Source organism: Cibotium barometz, chromosome 5 (assembly GCF_041138505.1).
Source record: "Cibotium barometz isolate CiBa-2024 chromosome 5, ASM4113850v1, whole genome shotgun sequence".
Lineage (NCBI taxonomy): Eukaryota > Viridiplantae > Streptophyta > Polypodiopsida > Cyatheales > Cibotiaceae > Cibotium > Cibotium barometz.
The window spans coordinates 55,331,220-55,356,177 of record NC_141050.1 but is presented as its reverse complement, the minus strand read 5'-3'; the positions used below and the strand labels follow the sequence as shown (position 1 = coordinate 55,356,177).

Below are 24,958 nucleotides of genomic sequence, written 5' to 3'. Positions count from 1 at the left end.
ACGACGGAGAGGGCCACATCCTCAGGATTACTGCCATTGCAACCGCCGGTCCCTTGGACCCATTGGCCCCCACAAGCTTGTGAGCAAAGCAGCAGCTTGGCACATTTGGTGACGTGCTACAGAGAGACCACAGAGGGTACAACCACCCCTCTAGAAAGTACCATCCACTTCATATGGACATGCATTATCCACACCCTTTGAAATGGGAATGCCTGCAGGTCAACTTAGAGATTATGCAACAGCAGCGTGCAGCCATACTACTGCGTACTTGGAGTCTGGGTCCCGGTCCCAGCCGGGGCAATGGCAACATTTTCTGGCATTACAACTCACAGTGTGCCCCCCTCCACCTCCCCCCCCAGGGCCTCTCTCCTGATGTAAGCTCCTTGTGAGCGTGGCCAACCATGGAGGGAGATCTCTCCCCATTCTATTGTTAATACCTTGCAGGAGGGTTGTAATCTGCATCCAGGCAGATTTTGTTTTTCTACAAATGGAAGGATCCCTTTTTGGAGAAAATATAAAAAGGCAGTGTACATAAACATGCAAAACCAAGGAAACCAAAGCCTCAAGTAGGTCAAAACAAGAACCTTGCATGTGGGATTGCGTTCATTCAATTGCCACTTCCATAACTTGTGGACAGCATTTGAGCAAAGAGCCAAGACAGCAACTCCTGCGGTGGTATAAAGCAGGCGAGAAACCTGCCACACCTGTCCATAGAAGTTAATCATTCTGTTTCACTGGAGGGGGCACTGTGGACGGCATGTGTGTAGGCTACAGATGACAGCTTTGGTGATCTCGAAGGTGAACAGAGGGAGGCCATCTCTGAGACTGAGCATGAGGAGGGGGTGTTGTGGGGCGATGAACACACCCAAACCGAGGAGGGGGGCGAGTCGAATGTGTTCCCCCACTCGTGAGTGATGACAGAGTCAATGTATAAGAGCTACATGGGTAGTATCCATGTAGCTCTGCAGATGTGGTGCAGGATCCAAGGAGGTATCCCGTGGGGAAGCAAACCAGGGCATTCCAGATTAAGGATTGGTGCATGCACTCTTCGTCCCACAGAAGGAGAAGGGGGGGGGGAGATGGAATAATGCTTGTTGCAAGGTGGCCCAAGCTTGGAGAGAGGAGCCTCAATTGTTCCCAAAAAATCTATTGGGTACCATGGGACAAAAACTCATCCCACCATGCCTTCTTCCCCGTCAACTGAGGTCTATCACATATGTACTTAATCGACTCATGGTCGGTCATCACAACAAACTTGGTTTCATAAACATAACGTCACCAAGTTTTTAGAGCATGTATAACCGCATACAACTCTTTCTACTGAGTGTTCCATATGACCTATGTATCGTCGAGTTTCTTGCTTTTAAATGCCATAGATTGGCCATCTTAGAACAATGCTACATGCCTATCGCGAAATCACTAGCATCTATCTCGACCACAAATGGTTTGCTAGGATCTGGCAAGGCCAATATAGGTGTTTCCTTCACCTTAAGTGTGAGAGTTCGAAAAGCCTCATCAAGCTTCTCATTCCAAGAAATCGGGCTATTGGACTTTCGTCCTCTGCCCTGAAGAAGTTTGAAAGGTACGATTAACTGTGAATGATCTCACCGACTTCTTAAGAAAGACGGTGAATCCCAAAAATGCCCACTCTCTCACAAACTCAAGTACAAATCCCACTCTTGGAAGCTGGCCGAATTCTTCCAGCCCTCTTAACCAAAGAGATTCACTTTTCATGTGGCGAACTAATGATCAAGGTCCCCCCCCCCCCCTCTTTTATACCTAATTGTAAGGGGATCTCTTGCTTTTGGTTTCTTTCCGCAAAAAATTAATGTGCTTTATAGTTTTATTTAAAAAAACTCGTGTGATTTTATTTGACTTGGAGCATTCGTGCAGGGGGGAGGTGAGTTTGAGAAATGCTATGGGGAAGACAAGTCTGCGAAGTGCCATGGGGAAGGCAAGTATGAGAAGCACCAAGAGGGGGCGGTTAGTTGAAAAGGTTCAATTGGTGGCAGGTGTGAAGGCGTGGGGATTGCGGGAGGATGATGACCGGCAAGTAATGGTTAGGCCTGCCCTATAGTGTGATGGAGGCAAGTAGTAGTGAACTACCCATGTGTGAAGGGGGCGAGTGGATGGCGACGACCAAACAGCATATGCGATGGGGTGAGTTAGGCATGGCGGCAGCTGGACTTTGAGGTGTGGTCGCAACCAAGTAGGGAAGGAGGTGCTGAGATGAAAGCGGGTGTGATAGTGGGTGAGGAGTGAGAAGCGTACGTGATAGGCTCCCGTAGACCTACTACCTCATAGTGTTTTGATTGAGAGTTGGTGGAGTCGCTTGGTACCTTTGTAATGTCCACCACGTAGGCTATCAAGCCTTTTGCCGCTTGGAGCCAATCAAGTAGTTCGGACTCATCACCATGGGAGACAAGGCCTTCTTCAGACATGGGCCAAGACGTGGTTGGCTAAGGGTGGGCAGACAAAGTGTGGGCTACCGTGGCACCATGGATCCCTTGGGCTAGATCTTCTTCCAATTTCAGCTCTTGTGGTTCGTGCTCCTAGGGAATTCACAAACAATCAAAACCCCCGTCATGTAGTACTCGTGTACTTCTCAGCTACGGCCGACCAATGAGTAATGAGTAGTCCCCTCTGACTTCAGGAAGTCGGACACCACAAAGTCAAGCAAGAATGGGATTCCCTGGATTACTACAGTGACGCCTTCCACTAGGCCTATGGGGGTCACCTCCCGTTGGTTAGCCATTCAAACATAGAAGTTGGTTGGTCTTGTTACGTAACCCACTACATGGAGAGTGAATTCTGGAATTAGGTTTATCTCAGAGCCACCATCAGCAATTTCTCCCTAAAGTGGGGTGCCGTGAATCTCCACAAAGACGCGGGGTCTTTAGTAGTCCGTAAGAGAAGGGTTGGGGCAGCTGAGACCCATGCAACTAGCAATGTTTGATCTTGTAGGAAGTTGGAAACCACCATACTGTGCCCAACACTAGAATTGGGTGGCTTACCGTCAGGCTACTCCAATAGTGCACCGAGGCATTGTCAGACACTCGGGCTAACCTGGAGAAAATCAAAGAGATTCTCACTTTGCCAACTTATTCTCCGTGAATAGATCTTCCATCTGGGAGAAGGGTGGAAGCAGTGGTTTGGATTGTGGGAGGGGAGAGGTAGTGTTGGCAATGCCGTCACCCTTGGCTGCCACGTGGAATTGATTCCTCGTGTAAAGGCTTGCATTATCCCATATGCGCAACAATAGCCTGTAATGAAAATGTATATATATAAAAATTGCTATGGCCTCCCCTATCCCTCCAACACCCTTTATGGGTGAGTGGATGCAGGGATGGAGGTGTGGGGGACCCTCCGCCTTGTTGCTGGAAGGTCCTGTTGCCCGAGTCTTCAACGTTTCTCACATGGTATCAGAGCCTCGTCGCTGCCTCCTCTTGTTGTCGCATGCATCCCCCGCCTCCTCGCCATCTGCTCCTCGCCTTGTGAACACGCATGTGCTTTGATCTCGGAGCCAAGCAATCGCCAACCAAGCCATGCCAACGTGTGCCTCTGTGAACAACATAAGTATCCACAATTCTGGAAATGACAATGCACAACTTGACACCACCACTGGGGCCGGAAAGGGCCGACCCCCCCCCCCCCCCTCAATACAATATGTATTTCTTGGAGTATTTGATGATTACAAGTTTCAAGGGCTTATAAGCGAAACTCCTCCATACATGGAGTGAATACAAATGAGTCAAATATTGTAGATGTTATCGGAACGAAACCATTTGTTGATGAAGACCGCATCACAGGCAATCTCCCACCTTCACTGGGCTAGGCACCCGCACTACACTGGTCTTTCGGGACCGTGCACCAAGAGGCATGCCCGTACTAACACCTGGCAGGGTGATTCACCGCGGAGGGAGGAAAACCTGGTACTCCCAATGAAAGCTTTGCTCCCAAATTCCCAAGCCCACTGACCTTCACTGGGGAGAGCACGGTCAGGGCAAACCGAGGGAAATAGGATCTCATAGAATCCCAAAAGAAAAAGAGAGAAGAAACATTTGCAATAGAAATTTTGCAAAACAAAATAGATAGATTGATTTGCACAAAATCTTGCTAACAAGAGCAGAAAAACCTGGTGTTGCTATATGAGTCGACTGCTATTCCACGTGGAGTTGTATGGCACAGCCTACAGGCTGGTACAGATCAGATACAAGCTGTTTGGGGTCATGTACGGAATGTACAAGGCTGGTACAGCTGTGTAAAACAGGTTAGAACTGATATGGGGTAGGTACATGCAGCAGCGTATAAGGCTTGTACTGCTGTATCAGTCGGGAGAGGGGAGGAAACAACGAAGCCCTGTTTCAGTCCGCAGAGGAGAGAGACAGAGAGTCACCGTGTGCTTCAATACGCCAGGGGAAAGAGAGATTGTATGCAGGTTCCGTTTCAGCATGCCGGGTTGAGAGAGAGGTTTGCGAAAATTCTCTTTCTTCTACGTGGGCCCCGTCCAAACTCTATGTGTGTGCTTATCAAACATAGCAAGTTTTATTTACATTAAACTTTCTACAAATGAATTTTTGGGCACCCAATAAGTTGGGCCTTGGTCACTTTAAAAATATTGTCCACCCACTTACTATTATGTGTAATCTGCAAGCCTTATAATTTCAAAGGTTAGAGAAACAATATTAAAATAAATGAATACACCATACTTACCACGTGTTCACATGCAGTAAAACATGTCAGAAAACAGAGCAAGCTTCACGGCTCACTGGGAGCATCCCCGCTCAGTAAGTGGCACATCATAGCAGGCAAATTCACAAATACAAGTCACGCGAAAACAGTTTCAAACATGCAAAGATGGATACACGCGCACATGTAATGGACAAAATCTCCCTTTCATGAAACTCGTACAAAACATTTTAGTCGGGCACAAATCTGTTGCGATAGAATGTGAAAACCCCTGCCTTCCTATGGAGTGACAGTCCCATGGGCAAGACGTGGTACAAACACGGGTCCTTCCATGGAGTGACAGTCTCATGGACAAGATACCGTCCCGGTCATACATGGGTGGCACGATACAGGCTCTCGTCCATATGGCACAATCTTGGTCACACATAGGTGGCACGAAACTGGTTCCCGTCCATGTGACACAAAGTGACTGGCCCTTTCACATGAGACACCGGCCTGGACTCGTGTGAACATGGCACAAATCTGGCCGCTCTATGGAGTGATAGTCCCATAGAAGTGGCACCAGCAATGGAGATGGACCAAACGGGCGGCCAAATGGTGACAAGCCCATTTTGACGCCACGGGGAGTGTTGGCAATGCCGTCACTCTTGGTTGCCACGTGGAATTGGACCAAATGGGCGGCCAAATGGTGACAAGCCCATTCTGACGCCATGGGGAGTGTTGGCAATGCCGTCACTCTTGGCTGCCACGTGGAATTGGTCCCTCATGTAAAGGCTTGCATTATCCCATATGCGCAACAATAGCCTGTAATGAAAATGTATATATATATTGCTATGGCCTCCCCTATCCCTTCAACACCCTATACAGGTGAGTGGATGTGGCGATGGAGGTGTGGGGGGGCTCTTTGCCTTGTTGCTGGCGGGTCCCATTGCCTGAGTCTTCAGCGTTTCTCACAGGTAGGTGGTTTGTCCGTCATAGAGGGATGGTTGTGGAGGTCCTTAGGCTTGCAAGAAGGACTCGTCTATGATCGTGCAGGGAAGTGGACGGTTGCTATCATTGGACTCATCCCCTGCATGGGTTGGTTCTTCCGGCATGGCGTTTTTTTGTGCACGGGTGACCTCTATGGCTGATGGTGGATCCATGTGAATGGTTGGTGTGGGTGTGACGGACACACCAAGGGTGGGTAGCCGTGTGTAGCAGAGCAAGCGAATGGTGGGGTTCCTACTGAAACCAAGTGGGTGGCCGGAGTTGATTGGAATGCGAAGTCAGTTGAAGTGGATGCCCGTTGTTTGGGGCAATCATGGGTGTAATGATCCTTAGTCCCTACAGGAAGGAGGCACCGGCTAGGGGAGGGCAAGTCAGACAGTTCATGGGGGTTGTTGCCATAGTGGTTGGTGCACAGGGGGGTTGGGAAAAAGTGGTGGAAGGTAGGTCACTTGAAGAGTAGTTTGGGGTGTGGCAATGTGGAAGGTTGGGGGAACGCTAAGAGAGGCAACGGCATAATGGGTAGGGTAAGGGATTGTTGATGACATGGATTCGAAGTTTTTTGGAAACTTCTAGCAAGTAGTCTTCTATAAATTGGAGACCACGATGAGAATGAGTTTCTTTGATCATCCTCAGTCCGATGGGCAGACGGAGGGGGTGAATCACGTTCTGGAGGATATGCTTCATGCATATGTCTCCAGGTGACCATTTTATTGGGAGAGGTACATCCCAGTGGTCGAGTTTCCCTACAACAGTGCTAAACATTCGGCTCCTAGTTATAGTGCGTTTATGCTGATGTATGGATACCAACCTAGATCTCCAGTAACTATATCATGACTTAAGGGTATTAAGATTGATGGGGCTAGAGATTTCTTAGCGGATATGCAAGAGATGCTAGTCAGTAAATGAGAATCTATGAGAAGTGCTAAGGATAGAGCATGGTTTTATGGTGATAGTAAACGTTCGCCAAGGGAGTTATCCGAGGGAATGCTATTATATCTACGGATACCCACGAGTTTTGTGACGTGGTGGATGGGGAAGGTTAGGAAGCTCTCCCCTGGGTCGTGGACCTTACCGGATCTTGAAAAAGGTTGGTGAGGGGGCTTATAAGTTAGAATTGCCTCCTAATATAAAAGTTCATCCAATTTTTCGTGAGTAGACTCAAGGAAAAACTGGGAGCTGAGGATAACATTGTTACACCTCAGGAGCTGCCAGAGATTGAGGACTATTACATGTGTGGAAGCTCTGTGTGTCTCCTTTCATCCCTAAGCGACTGAATAGGAACCTTGATGCAAATCTCCAACAAAGACAGAGAGAGAAGATAGAGAGAGGTAGCTGTATTTTCAATATATTATATAGTACATAAAGATTGTACAAGTCTGTGGCCTTTGGCCTTCAAAAAAGGGAAACATAAAGACCCTACTAAACACTTGAAGTGCCCCAAAAGGGGGGAGATGAATGAAAGAATGCTTGGCCTAGCCTTATATAGGCCCCATGAAGTTCCATAAGTTGGCCGACCAGTTGTCGGCCAGAAGAGAACAACCCAAAAATGCAATAAATGTTGCCGACCACTCACGGACACCCAAATCTGTCACCCTTCCTTCTTGGCAACCTCTTCACACTGAAAACCTTGCCATGTTTTTGATTCCACTCTAGATTTGGTGTTGAGATCTTTGCATTTGTTCCAGTTTTTCCCCTTGCCTTCATGTCATGTCCCCTGAACACTACAATGGTCTCCTTCCCGAGATTGATCATGGCATCCTTCTCCACCCCCTTGGCATTGTTCTCCTGAAAGCCTTCCTTGGATGCCCCAAATGGCATCAGACTCTCAGGGCTGCCATTCCCTTGGGTTTTGCTGACACGGCCAACCCCATGGGATTCCTACTCTGTCTGTGTTACTCTCCTTGGACCTGTGCACCTTTCTGGGACACTTTCAGCACTCTGATACGAGTGTCACATTATTCACGGTACATAAGTTTGTACAAGTTTGTGGCCGTTGGCCTTCCAAAAAGGGAAACATAAAAACCCTACTAGCTCTAACACTTGACCTGCCGAGAGATGAACGAAAGAATGCTTGGCCTAGCCTTATATATAAAGGCCCCATGAAGTTTCACAAGCAAGCCGACCAGCTATTGGCAAGAAGAGAATAATGCTACTGACATACTGTTGAAATATTGGCCGATGTGGTCCATGCCCCCTTGGATGCCTTTTGTGCATATCTGGGCCTTGCTAGAGCCTCTAATCTACTTGTTTTTTTTTCTTTCTAGGAAAAAGATCCTTCAATTAGTTAAAGAAAAAACAGCCTCTAAGGGCTAAGTACGACCTTGAAGGGCTAAATACAAACTCGCCTCATATAAGGGTGGGAAACAAGTGATCATAAGGGGAAGAGATGCTTCTCCTCCGGCTGGCTGCTCTATGAGGAGAAGGCTATCTCATACAGGGGGAGGGGGAGAAACAACCACACAGGTGGTCTGTAATGCCAAATGGGGTCACTGCCTCTATTTGTGAGGAAAGGGCCAGGCTTCCAAAGTCTCAAGAAGGCTTTGCGCCGCTTCCGCATGCGGTCAAAACCTCCCTGCAGCTTCCCCCACTGACCGCGGAGGGTGTGAATGATGTCGAGCCATATGCTCCTAATGGTATCAGTTGGCAGAGTGTGGGTACCCTCCATGGCCTCGCTACATCTAGCACGCCAAATGTGCCAGGGTGCTATGCTACTGCAAATCTCCCATCGCTGGCATGAGCCTGGTCGCCAAACACCTGCAGGTGGGGCTGTGACTGGTGCTACTACAATACGATGGTGGGAGACTTGAAGGGCAAGGCCTCCCCCATCCTCCCCAAGTGATGATCCGGGTCGATGCCCTATCCATAGCGAAGATGCGGAGAATCTGCTGCCAAATTTGTTGAGCCTTCGGGCAATCCCAAAGGCAATGTCGTTGAGACTCCTGGGGGTGGCTGCACCTCGGGCAAGTTGCTAACAAACCTCCGACTGCCAACCAAGTACCCACTACCAAACTCCTATGTGCCATTAGCCAAAGAAAGACAGTGATCTTCCTCGGCCGAAATCTATCCCATAGCCTCTTCCAGAAATCTGAAAGGAAGCGTTGTGATAGGCCCTAAGATTGCCAGTGTGCTGCTGCTGCCGGTGTGCCATCTATCTTCGACATTTGGATCCAGCGGCGGCCGAGCCACACTGTATATGCAAAGAAAGGGGCATCCAAAGTCTCCACCTGATCTGTGGGATCATGCCAAGTCCACTTTCGAGGTTCCCACTGCAACCGCGTCAGAGGTCGGCACTCCCAAATCCATAACCACCAAAATCTCTCCCTGGCCACCTTGGCCCGTGCTGGATCTATATGCCATGCCCGTGCCCGAAAACCAATCACGCTCACCCTCTGCAAGGTGCAGCCTCTGAAAGCCTCCAAGGGGTGCTCTGATCTCTCTAATCTGCCATGTAATCCAATAGAAAAAGTGACCATACCATTGTCCTCATTTGCTCCATGGACTGCCACGAGGATATCGTGTCTGGTGAACACGCTAGCCACACTGGGGGGGTTGGGTCTAGAATAGGAGTCAGCCACTCCGGATGAATAGCCGAGTCAATGTCGATGCTGAGCCTGTCTCTACCCCGGATCCCTGTCAGGCCTTTCTCTTGCTCCTTCTGAGATAACTGCCTATGTGCAACCCAACCTCCAAGAGACTTGGCTGGTCCCATGCGCAAGGTGCCCCAAGATATGTGCAATCGGGCCCCTAGCATGTGGCCACTGGGTGAATGGATATGGGGGTTCTAGATCAAAGGCTGCCGAAGCTTCTCCTCTGAGGCCACTGGAACAATGTGTGAGAGGGCTGGCCTGAGATGATCCCAAGCACGAAGTAGACTGGCTGCGAATCTGTCAAAGGCGAGACTAAAATCACAGGCTCGCATCTCTGTGAAGATCCATCTAGTACTCTGCGGCCACGGGCCTCCAAGGCTCAAAGTGCGGGCTGAAATCCGGGCCAAGAGGAAATCCTTCCAAGGCTCACCACTGGGTAGGAGTCCTCTAACAATCAACTTGCCGAGCAGGGCACGGCTCTGTATAGCTGGATCAATGAGGCCAAGCCCCCCTCTGCTACATGGCTGAATGATCACTCTCCATGCCACCTTGGCCTTGGCTAGCCTCCCATCACTTCCAGCCCACAAGAAGTTCCGGATCAAACGTTGTACTTGGCCAATACAAGCCTGAGAAAAGGCCCAGCATGAGGTGATGTACCACATGGTGGCAAGCAGTACCTGGTTCGCCACCACCACTCTGCCTGCTAGGGATAGCCTCGCCGAGATCCAGTATAGAAGCTTCTTCCAAATACTTAGAAGAAGTAGAGCGAGCTGCTCCTCGGGAGAGATATCAATGCCAACATGGCAACCAAGGTATCGGACTGGATTGCCCCTCGGGATCCACTGGAAAGCCTCAATTGGTTGCCAAGTTGGGGTGGGTGCTGAGCCTACCCAAAAACCACACGACTTGTGCCAGTTGATCTGTGCTCTTGATGCACGGCAGAAAATCTCTTATCGCCTCCGCGAATCTCTGGAGATTCCCAACATCTCCAGCAAGGTGGGCTGATGTGTCGTCTGCAAACTCTAAGTCTAGCAGCTCCTCCTGCGTGCGGAGGGGAAGGTGCAATCCCTGAAGTCCTGTCTCCTGGGTGGAGAGAAAACTACTCATGGCCTCGGTGACAAATAAAAAGAGGTACAATGCCAAAGGAAAACCCTATCAAACCGAGCGGGAAAGAGAGAATTTGTCGCCTCGGGCTCCCTGAATGAGAACCTAACTGTGAGATGCTGAATAAAGTCCTGAGACTCCATGAATCCACTCCATGGGGAATCCCATCCGGCTCATAGTGCCCTCCAGAAAGCTCCAATCCATCTTGTCATAAGCTTTCTCAAAGTGTAGGACTAGCACAATGAGGTCCTGCTGTCGCATCCTAGCCGAAGCTGTTGCCTCCCAAAGGTAAAGATATTGTCGAGAATACTCCGATCCTGACAAAACCAGCCTGAGTGTCATGGATCAAGTCTAGGAGGGAAGGCTGAAGTTGCCTATACTGATGGCCTTGGCCAAAATCTTTTAGGTCGTCCCTAGAAGGGTGATGGGTCTCCGCTTACGGATCTCTTATCTATCACCACTCTCCTTGGGAATCAAATGTATCAAGCCCTCTGTCAGCCTCTTTGGCATGGCACCTGTGAGCATAATCTCATTGAAGGCAGTGCGAAGGCCACCTTCCATGAGGTCCCAATGGCAAAGAAAGAAAGAAACAAGAAGCCCATCTGCCCCCGGGCATTTGCCCCTGGGTAATGCCTTCACCGCCTCCACCATCTCCTCTGCAGTGAAAGGGGTCAATAAGAAGGACCGAAGGGAGGGAGGAACCACCTCTCTCGTGTGCCTCCAGACTCTCTCACGCGCATCCAGCACCTAGGGGGATAATGGGGCACTAGTGAGAAGAGATCTGAAGAAATCCGTGGCGATGGCTCTCACTTGCGGGGGATCAGAAACAATCCATCCTGGCCACGTCGCCTACGAATATCGTCTCTCCTCCTGTGTGGGCCGGCTATCTCAAAGAAGTCTCCAGTAACTCTGTCACCGGCCTGAGTCCAGAATGAAGCCGTGGTATGGTATCTATACTCCACCCTCCTCTCCTTAATGGACCAAATCTCCGTGCGGGCGGCAGCAATCTGACTCTCAATCCACGGGCTGTCTGGGGAACTCTCCTGAAGATGCTGTAAAGAGGCTAGTCCCCTCCTGTCACGTGCATCCCACACTTGGATGCCACGTAGACATTTCTGTACAGAAGGTGCAGGACCTGGGATGGTGAACTGGTCCCATGTGAGCCCACCAGTCCGGGACGAGTCAGCCAAGGATCCATCTCAGTCGTCCGAGGTCAGGTGTGCATTGTCCTGCACATGAGTCCAAGGTCAGGTGTGCACGGTCCTGCACAAGAAACAGTGCCAGTCTTGCACATGAGTCCAAGGTCAGGTGTGCACAGTCCTGCACAGGAAACAGTGCCAGTCCACGCTATGAGTCGCCCTCTAGAATGATGTCAGTGGTTCTGTGTATCTGGTATGGTACCGGATGCCAGATCACTGAGTAGACTATGTTTAGGACAAGGGGCCAGCCCATAGGGCTACCCCGGATCTGAGTGTGGGCATGGGAATGGTGTAGAACCACCCCCATGAGGGCCAAGAAGGCCCAGGCTGAACCTACCAGCCATGGAGGGGCTGTAGGACAGCCCTAGGGCACAGATAAGGCAATCTCCAGGAGATTACAGCCTTTATATGGCTGTAGGGCATGTATGGGGCAGCCCATACAGGCTGCCCAGCCCTAGGATTGTGGACAAAAGTTGTGTCCAGCCAATCAGAAGCAGGCACATCACTTTCAGCCTGTTAGGAAAAAAAGGCAGTATTTTTTGGGATTTAATTCAGCATTTATTGCTGAATTTTCACCAGTCGTGGGACATTGCCTGTTTTTCAGCTGGCCGACTGTTCCTGAGGAGAAGTATAAATAGTGGAGGCCATAATCCCATCACTCATCTCAGTTTGCACCAAGTGCTCAAGCCAATCAAGGGCCAGTCAAGCCAAGGAGATTGCCAACCAAAGGGGTGGACTTCTAAAGGTCAAGGGCAGGGATAAAGGTCAAGTTTTCTATATTTGTTTTCAGATTTACATCATTCTAATAAAGCAAATACACCATCCGTGGTGGGGGCCCTACAGAGGGTAATTGGGACCCAATACTGTGTCCTCTCCATCTCCCCCTTCTCTCTCTATTTTTTGCACATCTCCTTTCAGTTTGTGCGTTGGTTTCCATCGCGAAAAAAGTGCTGATTTTTGAGTTTTGAAGTACCGATCTTTCTCCGAAGCTTCCGCATATTACAGTGGTATCAGAGCCTACTTCAAGGACAAAGATTCAGCAAAGAAAACCACAAAATTTTTTTTCGCTCATGTGGTTGGTTTTTAGACGCCGGTGGGCTGCCCCTTTCGGAGTGACTCTTGTCCGTCGAAGGACGGTTGGTTTTTAGCCTCCGGAAGTCTCCCACACAGATAGTGGATGGTCAGATTGCGTTCCGGAAAGGAATTGCATTTTCCTGCTATGGTGAGATTCGGCGACGAGAGAGAACCAAAACCATGGGACCAGAGTGCACCAGGCAGCCCAGCTAGGGCACCCGGCTTGAGTGTCACAGACATGTTCCAGCAGATGATGCGAGCAATCGCAGACCAGACAGCCAAGTTGGATGAGCAGAAGGCGCGGATCTTGGCTCTAGAGGAGCGTTCTCGCTCTCCAGCGTCGCGTTTTCCATCTCCTCCTCCCTCTCCTTCCGTATCCGAGATACCAGATCCTCGTCACAGGGGCCCTCTCGCGGGGTCACAGCCGCAGCCAAGCTCCTTGCTTGAGTTGCAGATGCGTGCATTGGAGATCCGACAACGAGAAGACGACGCCATGTGACGCATGGAACACGAGCGTTACCTCAAAGCTTTGGACGCTAGATTGACACCGGCGGCGTCCTCGAATCATTTTTCCGAGAAAATGAATTTCAGTAAGTATAATGGTAAACTCGATCCCACAACTCTTTATTCATGGTTACGTTAATTTGAAGCTTACTTTGCTGCAGTGAGGAAAACAGATACTGACAGAGTGATCTTAGCTAGTTGGTACTTGGAAGGTGAGGCCATTCCTTGGTGGACTCAGTGGGCTTATGCCCACACCAGAGCAGGTATCGCAGCTTATGTGTGGGACGAGTTCGTCCGCGACCTTAAGCAGCGGTTTCTACTGCCCCACTACCTTGAGCGACTCGAAGACGAGTTCAGGGGAGCGCGTCAGAACGCGCAACGAGTCCTTCAGTTTGCCAATAAAATTTCGACCTTATGTTTGCAATTAGGCTTATCTGATACGGACAAGAAAGGGCAGTTTTTGTATGGCCTGGACACGCAAATCCAATGGGAGGTGCGTATGTTTAGGCCAGCCACCTTTGAGGACGCACTCTCGCTTGCGCAGAGTGCAGAAATGAAACACAATGGTGGCAAGCCCAAGACTTCCCAGCCGGCTTCTCCCAGGGCTAACACGAACCAGACGAGGTCTTCCCCAGGACAGAGCCTGGGAGCCTTTGGCTCCAAGAACTCGAACAATGCGTCTAAGCTTACTCCAGACCAGAAAGCGGAGGCAGGCAAGACAGGTGGCAAGTTGAGTGCTGAGGAGCTTTCTTAGTACAAGAAGGAGGGTAGATGTTTCTTTTGTCATACAAAAGGACATACTTCTCAGGATTGTCCGAAGAAGCCTCCAAAGGCCGCCGCTGCCTCCACAGCTTCCGTGGTGAGCTTAGCTCCCACACAGACCCCAGCGGCTAACCCTAGTTCTTCAAACCCCGGTGCTTCAGTAGGAGCATTTATTCGCCTCCTGCGCCTCCCTCTTCTCCCCTTGTTTGCACTTGTGTCCCGTCCCTGCCCTGTCCAACTGCACCCCCCCCCCTTTCTTTCCTATGCCTGCCCCCCGCCCCCCCCTCCATTCGCCTTCTATGAACCCGCCACTTTTCCTTCTGTGCCACCCCGCCTCCCTTTGCCTCTGCGCCTGTCCCTTGCCCTTCACCTGCCCCTTGCGCTTCGCCGCCTGCGTCTCCCCCTTTTTCTTTTCCTTTTTGCGCCCTCCGCCCCTTCCTTTCCTTTCTTTGCCACCATCTCTAGCCCATCCTTGTTCGTCCGACAGACCCCTCAAGGTGTGGGCAGTTCTTCATTTTCTCGGCAAGTTACCTACAGCTTCTCGCTACGATTGTCACATCCCTACAAGCCTCCACTCTGGTATGCAAGATTGTCGGTAGCTGCCCCGCGCGTGGCCAACTAAGAGATCTTCTTCAAGCTAGCCTCCTAGGTGTGCCTGCAAAGATCGCAGATATTCATCCTTAGGAGTGCGGCTACTACTAGGTTGAGTTCAACTCACCAGCGACGTTTGATCGTGTCATGCAACTGAGCCCCGTTGCACTACGTACAGGCCAGGCCTTCTTTGCATGGTGGCAGCATGGCTTCGACCCGGCATCCGACCCATTAGCTGGAGTTTCAGGCTTTCCCGTGACAGTCTGCTTTCCAAGCCTTAGGAAGGAATACCTTCCTCTTCTCCCGGTGATTGGTTGTGCCATCGGGAGAGTGATGGAATCCCCCCCCCCCCCACCACTACCTCGGCCCTCGCATGCACGAGCAATCGGGATTCCATCTCTCCGCATCTATGTTGCCTTGCCGGATTCTGTGCCTCACATGATATCTATATTCCCAGTCTTCGGGATGACCCCATTATGCAGCGGCGACTGAAGTATTCCGGCCTTCGAGGCCAATGCTTTATTTGCAGATAGATGGGTCATCTGGCCAGAGCTTGCCCTTGGCGTCAGACTAGGCGACCACCTCGGGTGGTCCCCCCTCCTACTTCCCGCTCAGATCCTCACCAGGGGACCGAGGGAGGAGCAGGTTCCCAAGCCCCAGAGCACCAGGTTCCAACCATGGATGACCCATTAGCCGGAGAGCGGCAGACAGTTGGCGTCCGCACCAGTTGTCGGCCGAGCACTAGAGTTGAGCGTCGCTACCCTGTGTGCCAGGTTGGCAGCATGCAAGAGGATTCGGTTCTGTCAGAGAACCGTTTCGAGCACTTACCATAGCACCCGCCCATAGACGGCAAGCCCCCTCCAGTCACAGAAAGCCGACCCCTCCCCCCCTCCCCCCCCCCAAGAGATGGAGCTTGGTTCTTACTCATCTATGACTTTTGGCCAAGATGGAGCTTGGTGGATCAGCCCACAAAGACCAAGGAGGGGAGATGGTGACCTCCAGCCTGGAGGTGCTGCTTTTTGTGTTCATGCATACCTCTCTCGCACTTACTCTCCCCACTTCTTCTTATTACATACCTCCATTGTGATCGATGGAGCACAGAGTGCATACTCTCGCGCTCGGGTAGAGTGGTAGTACACGGAGGGCAGGATCCACGCCCACTTGGCGCGACTCCGCACCAGGACAGATTGTGACTATTCCCCGTCTAAGCCTACACCCAAGACTCTTCGAGTGGAGGGCAGTTCCGGTACTTCCGCCTCACACAGAGATTGATATGAGGATTGGCTCATGGAACATTCAGGGCTTAGGGGGGCCTTAGTGCTTTTAGAGACGAGGTGTCCTTAGGGGAGAGCTGCATTGAGCTATGGTGGGAAGAACTATCCACTTTCCTCTAGGAGCACCATCTTACTGAGAGGTGTACCCCTCCGCTACGGGAAGATTCTACCAGGCAAGAATCATACTTTTTGGTCTCCATCCTTCGGCCCTTCAAGGACGCAGGGAGGAGTGTGTCTCTCTGGAGCAACTTCTGCCATCTGTGACAGGATCAGGAGTCATAGTTCCAAGACGTGCTCAGTGGGTTACCAGTGGGTTACCATTTTGATTGGAGAGGATAGCATTGGCTTCCTCAACATTTATGTCCGGAATGCGGCTGCAGGTAGAGCTATCTTTTGGAGCACTGTCTGACATGCCTTGCCCCAGGCTGATTTTTGGTGCATGGGCGGTGACTTCAACATGATAGAGGCAGCAGAGGACAGACTTAGAGGTGGCACAGCCACAATCTCAAGAGTAGAGAACTCTGCATGGGAGGAGATGCTATTGATTCTTATGGGACAAGACCCTTGGCATCTTCCAGAGTTTGGGCGTACCCCTGGGAGTCTTAGCTTCTCTTGATCGGGTAGGTAGAGCACTGGCCCCAACCTCTCTCGGCTGGATAGGTTTTATGTTGACGAGTGGGCTTGCAACTGTGGAGGCATGGTTGGTATTCTGGCAGGCATTACATTTTCAGATCATGCCCCAGTTATTATGTTCCTAAAGGACCCATGGAGGCATGACAGACATGCGAGCTCAAGTGTTCCAGACAGCCTCATTTAGAACTGTGAGATTTTAGCCAGATTGAGCAGATATGGGCGGGACTAGACCTTTCCTCAAGATTTGCAACGTGCACTTTGGATGATGGCCTTGGGGAGGTCAGTATTTTCTTACAGGAGGCCGCCCAAAGCAGATTGGAGGGATTTCGGGAGCAGGAGAGGAGTCTGAGGTGTAATATGCGGAAGCTTCGGAGAAAGATCGGTACTTAAAAACTCAGAAATCTCGCGATGGAAATTAACGCACAAATTGAAAGGAGATGTGCAGAAAATAGAGAGAGAAGGGGGAGATGGAGAGGACATAGTATTGGGTCCCAATTACCCTCTGTAGGGCCCCCACCACGGATGGTGTATTTGCTTTATTAGAATGATGTAAATCTGAAAACAAATACAAAAAACTTGACCTTTGTTGGTTGGGAAATCCTTGCCCTTAACCTTCAGAAGTCCACCCCTTTGCTTGGCAATCTCCTTGGCTTGACTGGCCCTTGATTGGCTTGAGCACTTGGTGAAAACTGAGATGAATGATGGGATTATGGCCTCCACTATTTATACTTCTCCTTAGGAGTAGTCGGCCAGCTGAAAAACAGGCAATGTCCCACGACTGATGAAAATTCAGCAATAAATGCTGAATTAAATCCCAAAAAATACTGCCTTTTTTTCCTAACAGGCTGAAAGTGATGGGCCTGCTTCTGATTGGCTGGACACAGCTTTTGTCCACAATCCTAGGGCTGGGTGCCCTAGGGCTGTCTTACAGCCCCTCCAAGGTTCAGCTTGGGCCTTCTTGGCCCTCATGGGGGTGGTTCTACACCATTCCCATGCCCACACTCAGATCCGGGGTAGCCCTATGGGCTGGCCCCTTGTCCTAAACATAGTCTACTCAGTGATCTGGCATCCAGTACCATACCAGGTACACAGAACCACTGACATCATTCTAGAGGGCGACTCACAGCGCGGACTGACACTATTTCCTGTGCAGGACCGTGCACACCTGACCTCGGACGACTGAGATGGATCCCTGGCTGACTCGTCCCGGACTGGGCTCACATGGGACCAGTTCACCGTCCCAGGTCCTGCACCTTCCTGCACCTTCTGTACAGAAATGTCTACGTGGCATCCAAGTGCGGGATGCACGTGACATCCCCTTCTGCTTAACTTGACGGAAGCTGCATAGCCTCCAAATAATTCGTCAATAATGCCGGATAGTCTTCAAAGAACTCTTTGTTGAGCCATACCGCTTCATGAGTTCCTCGGTCCTGAAACTTTGTGACGAACTGTCGTAGTCTTCGGCCTGAGCCATGCTTGAAACGGTGCAGAAGGATGTGTTCTGGAACCATTACTTCTGCTCCACAATGTCTGGTTCCGCTTCGTCTTTGACCTCTGAAGGGGGTGGACTTGCATATGGCTTTAACCAACTGACATGAAATACATTGTGCATAGTCCAACTCGGAGGTAGCTTTAACTGCATAGACACCTCATTAATCTTTTTCCGGATGGGAAATGGTCCGAAGCTCCTGAAAGACAACTTTGGGCATCGCTTGCCCACCTGCTTCAATCTTTGCTTCATAATCCGAAGATACACCCAATCCCCTTCCGAAAACTTCATATCCCTTCGGTCTTTATTGGCCTGTCGAGTGTAGGCCTCGTGCGCTTTAGCCAATCTGTCTTTAACTGACTCTAGGATCTCCTGGTAAGACTCCGTCACTCTATTCGCCTCCAGTACTGAAGACGAAGTCTTGGTTAACAACGACTGGAAAGGTCTTCCAAACGCTGCCTCATATGGAGTCCTGCCAATAGCTGAAGAAAAAGAGTCATTCATCTTCTTCCCACGAGGAGCTTTCACCTTTTGACAAATGTCACAGCGTTGTACATATGTAAACACATCACGCCTCATCTTTGGCCAATAGTATTGCCGTTCTAATTTCTCCAGAGTCGAATTCATGTCCCTATGACCACCTGTAATGGCGTCATGGGCATCATGGAGAAGAGATATAAGATCAATTGGAAAGATACGATGGTGGAGGACTCGACTTGAGAGACAATTGCTAGTTTAGAGCAGAGAATCCCTGACTTTGTTTCTTGGAGAGGAAAGGTCTTAAGAGGGAAGTATGTTATGTACCTAACCCTAATCCTCATTATTATGTCCTCATCTAGGTATGTTTGGGGAGCCCTGAGATTAGGGGGAAGGTTGCAGGCAGGTTATAGGTGCCTAGGGTTCATTATTATTGATAAACCATTGTTACTGGCTATTTATTGGTTATTGTATTGTTGGACTGTCTTACTTGACAGTTGGTCTATGCCTAGATTGTGAGGGCAAAAGGACGAAAGGAACAGATGTGCGAGAGATTAGAGCAAATCAACACAGCATGAAAAGGATGAATGAGTGTATGTATAATGGTGAATGAAATCCAGTACAAGAGGCCCTCTGAAGTCAGGTGACTCTGAGTAGTAGACCGGCGAAGAAGCAAAGATGAGGTCGGAGTTGAAGCCTGGTCGGTGACGAAGGCTCGCGTCGAGTATAGCAGTTGCACTCTGTGAGGTGGTCGGTGGCAAAGGCTCACGTCAAGTATAGCGGTTGCACTCCGTGAGGTGGTCGGTGGCGAAGGCTCACGTCGAGTATAGCGGTTGCCCTCCGAGTTAGTAGAAGTGGGCATCAGAAATGTAGTGGTGTAGGCTCTGGTGACAAGGGTGCTGCGGTACCTGAGGGTTGCAGACTCTAGTGACGCGGGTGCTGCAGTACCTAGAGGGGTGCAGGGCTGGATATGGAAGGCACACCTCAATGTGAGGCGATGGCTCTCCAAACGTGAGGTGATGCAGACAAACACAAATCTGCAGATGAGTGAACTGCAGGAGAAACGCAGATCTGAGGAGCAGAGAGGGCTGCTGTCTCGGGCAGATGGTGTGCTGCTGTCGCGAGGTAGGTGGTGAAGAGCAGAGAGGGTTGCTGTCCCGATGTCGTCAGGTGATGATGAGCAGAGAGGGCTGTTGTTGCAAGTCGATAGGTGATGATGAGCCTGCAGGCTGCAGGTACAACACAGAAGGTTTGTTGGAGTGCTCTGCTGCTGCACGGGGTAGAGCCAACAACAGATGGGTATGGGCAGAAGATGCGGGCTGGTGCTGCTGTGTGCAAAGGAAGGAGCCGACAGTGGCAGGTGCAGATAACCGATGTCCGGTAGGCCGGCAAAGCAGATGGTGAATGTTGGTCTTTTCTAGAATAATGAGATGTTGCTTATATATGTGGAAGGGCTGCTGGTCGGCCCAAAGAAGGGCTATTGACCCGCAGCACAAGACCAAAAAGTCCAATAAAATACCCTTTTAGGGCTGGTTGTCACACACCCCCTTTTAGGCCAAAAGGGAACCATGAAAGAAGATGATTTGATGACAGAGGATACCAGGGTCCCACACTAGCACACTGGGGCAGAAGGCATGTGCCCCCCTCTAGAAGCGAAGTCTGATAAGTTCCGAGAGGAAGATCGTGATGTCAAAGGTGTAGAGGGTGAGAAGGTGTAGATAGGCCGGTCGTCTCCCAATGTAAGACCTCGAACGGGGCTCTCCAATGAGAAGGAAGTCCCATCCTCCGTGTGGTCCAGATCTGAGTAAGGAGAATCAACTTCTGGTGAGAAAGGATGGTCCTCCGGAATTGATCCATGCTGTGTGCTCTCAACGTCTTCAATCCCTTTTCTCACGATTGCTCTGATACCATGTGAGGGCAAACGGATGAAAGGACCAAATGTGCGAGAGATAAGAGCAAATCAACACAGCATGAAAAGGATGAATGAGTATGTATAATGGTGAATGAAATCCAGTCCAAGAGGCCCTCTAAAGTGAGGTGACTCTGAGTAGTAGACCGGTGAAGAAACAAAGACGAGGTCGGAGTGAAGCACGATCGGTGACAAAGGTCGCGTCGAGGACAACGGTGGCACTCCGTGAGGTGGTCAGTGTCGAAGGATTGCATCGGTGGATGCAGAGGCACTTCGAGGTAGTAGAAGTGGGCAGCGGGAATGTAGTGGTGCAAGCTCTGGTGACAAGGGTGTTGCGGTACCTGAGAGGTGTGCAGACTCTAGTGACAAGGATGCTGCAGTACCTGGAGGGGTGCAGGGCTGGATGTTGAAGGCATGCGTCCACTCCGAAGGTGAGGTGATGCAGACAAACGCAAATCTGCAGATGAGTGAACTGCAGGAGAAATGCAGATCTGAGGAGCAGAGAGGGCTGCTGTCCTGGGCAGATGGTGTGCTGCCGCCACGAGGTAGGTGGTGAAGAGCAGAGAGGGCTGCTGTCCCAAGTCGATAGGTGATGATGAGCAGAGAGGGCTGCTGTCCCAAGACGATGACGAATGAGCAGAGAATGGGCTGCTGTTCTGAGGTGTGCTGCAGGTACAGGTACTGGAGCTGCAGGCTGCAGGTACAACACAGAAGGTTTGCCGGGCTGGTGCTGCTTCAGGGGGTAGAGCCTACAACAGATAGGTATGGGCAGAAGACGTGGGCTGGTGCTCCTGTGTGCAGAGGAAGGAGCCGACGGCAGCTGCAGATAAACGATGTTGTTCCAGGCTGCTGCAGAGATAGGCTGGCAACAGCAGATGGTGAATGTTGTTGTCTTCTCCAGATTTATGAGATTTTGCTTATATATGTGGGAGGGCTGCTGGTCGGCCCACAGAAGGGCTGTCGTCCAGCAACACAAAACCAAAAAGTCCAATAAAATACCCTTTTAGGGCACATAGACCAGAGTAGTCTTACTCTTGCCATGGACATGGCAGTTCACACGCGGTCTTGCCGAGGATCCTTTAGGATAGGGCCTGGTGGTATGAGACGCCATGGCTGACAGTTGGTGCCTAGACCAGAGTAGTCATACTCTTGCCATGGACATGGCAGTTCTCAGGCGGACTTGCCGAGGGTCCCTTAAGGACAGGCGCTAGTGGTATGAGACGCCATGGTGGCCAATTGGCTTGGCCTGTGGGGATTGGAACCTTAGCCCCTAGCTCGGGGGAGATTTTGGATGGAAATCTACGGTTGGGAGGTGAGTTTGCCTGCACCCTTCTGTGTGTTCTAACCTTGTGGGTTTAGCTTGTGTAGGAAGAGGGAGGTGTGCAGGAAGAGGGAGGGAAAGCCAGGGCAACACAAAAGAGCGGGGGGTGGGGGGGTGCTGGTGTCCAAGGGGATGGAGGTATGGAAGACTGGATGTATGCTAGCAAGGGAGCTCTCCATCTCCTTACAGCCTTGTTTATGTGCTTAGTGCCTTTGGTCTTGAGACTTGTATTTTGATTAATGAACGCTTCAACTTCACAGGCTACTGCAAGTGTGGTCCCGCAGCTGTGGCAACCTGCAAGTGGAATCATTATGACCAACGATATTAGTGAAACAAACCCCGAAGAGGCGGCAGCATGCATAGCGCTATCAAAAAATGACTCCTATGTTATGTCAGCCTCAGGTGGAAAAGTATCTTTGTTCAACATGATGACTTTCAAGGTAACAATCAAGTGTCTATATGTATACATCAAAATCTGACTCACCCTTTCAATGCACAAGCACATGCATGCTCTCAACCCTGAGCGCACACCCACACTCACGCTCCATGTCAATGCCCATGCCTGATTGCAAGGACACAGGCAGGCAAGCAGGCATTTGTGAGCACGTGGTTATGCATGCATGGTTACACGTGTGAATATTGTGTTGCTTGGCACATCTTTACCTAAGGTTAATAGCTGAAACGTTTCAGTGGGCATTCGGCAGGTCATGACAACTTTCATGCAACCCCCTCCGGCAGCAACATTTCTTGTATTTCATCCACAGGATAATAACATTATTGCAGTTGGTATGGAGGACTCTTCTATTCAGATATACAATGTCCGGGTTGATGAGGTAATCAAAGAGGCCAACCAACTTACGGCCCTTTGAAATGGGTTTCGTGGACAACATTTCCTTATGGCATAACCTTTACACGGGAAATTATTGTAGGTCAAGAGTACCTTGAAAGGGCACCAGAAGCGAATAACAGGGCTAGCTTTTTCCAACTCTCTCAATGTGTTAGTATCCTCTGGAGCTGATGAGCAGGTAATTATTCTCTTCCTGTAAATGTGTCTTTACACACACACACGCATGCGTGTGCATTTGTGGGGGTGGGTGTGTGTGCATGTGCTAAGACAATATTGCCTCTTACACACTAGTGGATTCAAGAATCTTGATTATGTGTCTTGCAGCTATGTATATGGAGTACGGATGGCTGGGAAAAACGCAAGGCTAAGGTAGTGCAAGTTCCACCTGGTCGGCCTGCAGGAGCGTCAGGCGATACTCGAGTTCAGTTTCATCACGATCAACTCCGGCTTTTAGTAGTTCATGAGAGCCAGCTGGCTATATATGATACTGCCAAGCTGGAGCGAATTAGACAGGTTTGCAGTTTCCCTGTGGATTTGCATTACAGACAAAAGAATGTATCAGTTAAATTCAGCAACTTGAAAACTGAGGCTACTTGGATACTGCTGTAAATGCATTTCTTTGCTTGCAAGGCTTTGAGGTTATTCATATGGGATTGTGCAGTGGACTCCCCGTGATGCAATGCCTTCTTCGATATCCAATGCAACATATTCGTGTGATAGCCAGCTTGTTTTTGCTAGTTTTGTCGATGGATCAGTGGGGGTCTTCGACGCAGACTCTTTAAGACCGAGGTGCCGGCTGGCTCCGTCTGCTTATTTGCCAACAACTGGTGCTAGCAGGCAAGCCTCACACTTGCATAGTTTGTGTTGCATGGAATCATCAAACTGCATGGTGATTTTTGTAGAGATGGTCTATATGTATGTGCATGCATGTAACATCATATATATATATATATATATATATACGTCTGCATATGCAGTGTGCATGTATGTGCATGCATACATATATGTCTGTAAAAAGACGTCTCAAGAAGTAAGGAGTCTAACCTTGTTTTTTCTCATGCTTGACAGTTCCACAGTGTTTCCTCTGGTTGTTGCTGCACATCCGACAGAACCAAACCAATTTGCCCTTGGATTGACAGATGGTAGTGTGGAAGTCATAGAGCCATTGGAAGCAGAGGGCAAATGGGGTATCGCACCACCTGTAGAGAATAGGGTGGTGAGCAGTGCTAACGCTGCACCTGCTCCTGGGAATCCGAGCTCGGAGCAAGCTTCACGGTGATGTCTGTGCTCATACCTTGAAGACGACAAGAGGAGAGCTCAATGCCATGGAGTTTTTAAATCCTTTAATTAGACACAAGCAGACACTGTTGCAAGGGTCTTGTTTTCCATGTGTGGCTGCTAGCGTGCTCGAGAATTTTGTATGGTTTTTTGTTTCTTGTACAATACATCAACAAATGATGGGAGAAAAAGGGCAGCAAGGAGCTGACATTGGGGAAACCATAAGTGGCTTCCTTATAAGAAATAGATTAGAGCTAATCTAGATTTTGTATAAGACTAGCCACTGAAGGAGTTTTATTGAGAGATCTCCTCAATTTTTACCAGCATTATTTACACAATGCCTATGCATTTATTGGAGTAAGGTTCCCTATTTTATTTGAACGACTGGAGGGTGGGTGTTCCTCATGGCGATTCCCGGCCGTCATGATCATCAGGGGGCAAAATCTCAGCAGTGACCACCTCTATTCAAGAAAAGGAAAACTCAGCTTGGTCAGGAAATTTCAGTGTGATACTACAGGAGAAGCTGAAGTCAAATCCTAGTGCAGCTGATGTGGCAAGATCTGGTTCTGATTACACTGAAGAAAAATTTTGAAGTTGAAATCATGTGACATATCACTAGGACTCTTAATAATTTCTTGCCATGGTTGTGTGGCAAGATCATTAAAGTGAAGAAAATATCTGAGCTGGACGTCTAGATATAGTTTCTAACGACCTGACCATGATGGAAGTGTAAAATCGAGATTTTGAAGGACCTCGTGAGCAAGGCATGTACTCTTCCAAAGATGGAATGGCAAGCTTGTAAGTTTTGTGAAGTTTCTTGCTGTTCTGTTTTAGTCTTCACTGAGTAGAAACTGTTGTGGGTGGGCTTGAAATGGGATGGATAGACGAGACTCCTTGTCCATGCTCTGCCTCTCTGTGCACATAGTAGGATATTGTCAGGTTTTGTCAACTTTTTGACGGCCAGGCAGCACTGTTCTTATTTAGACCTGCATAGGATTTTCCACATCACATTTTTATAATTCTATCTTGATAAATGCCTTATCCTCTACATCTTGGAAAGCCTGAGGTCTACATCTTGCGAAGCTTCCACGTACCACAACGAGACGAAAATTATTAATAAAGAATGGTGTACAATGCTCCTCGGAGGCGATGAAGAATATACATGAAGCAAGATATTGATTAGCATGTATATTCTTGATCAGAAGTGTCCAAAAAACAAATGCATGAGATTGG

At 49.7% G+C, this 24,958-nt stretch overlaps 1 protein-coding gene across 4 annotated transcripts in view; it reads left to right on the top strand.

The window, feature by feature from the left end:
- The window catches only part of LOC147638659 (protein TOPLESS-RELATED PROTEIN 2-like), a 52,142-nt gene extending 27,605 nt beyond the window's left edge, over positions 1-24,537 (top strand). For 2 of the 4 annotated variants that reach the window (XM_086798608.1, XM_086798607.1), the window contains exons 20-25: positions 21,861-22,040; positions 22,305-22,433; positions 22,530-22,625; positions 22,772-22,960; positions 23,109-23,284; positions 23,516-24,537. In XM_086798608.1, coding sequence (XP_086654734.1) covers positions 21,861-22,040; positions 22,305-22,433; positions 22,530-22,625; positions 22,772-22,960; positions 23,109-23,284; positions 23,516-23,726 — 981 coding nt within the window. In that variant the 3' untranslated portion in view covers positions 23,727-24,537. The remainder of the gene's footprint in view (positions 1-21,860; positions 22,041-22,304; positions 22,434-22,529; positions 22,626-22,771; positions 22,961-23,108; positions 23,285-23,515) is intronic. The other 2 variants (XM_086798610.1, XM_086798609.1) reach the window with 1 other exon arrangement.
- The last annotated feature ends 421 nt before the right edge of the window (positions 24,538-24,958 follow it).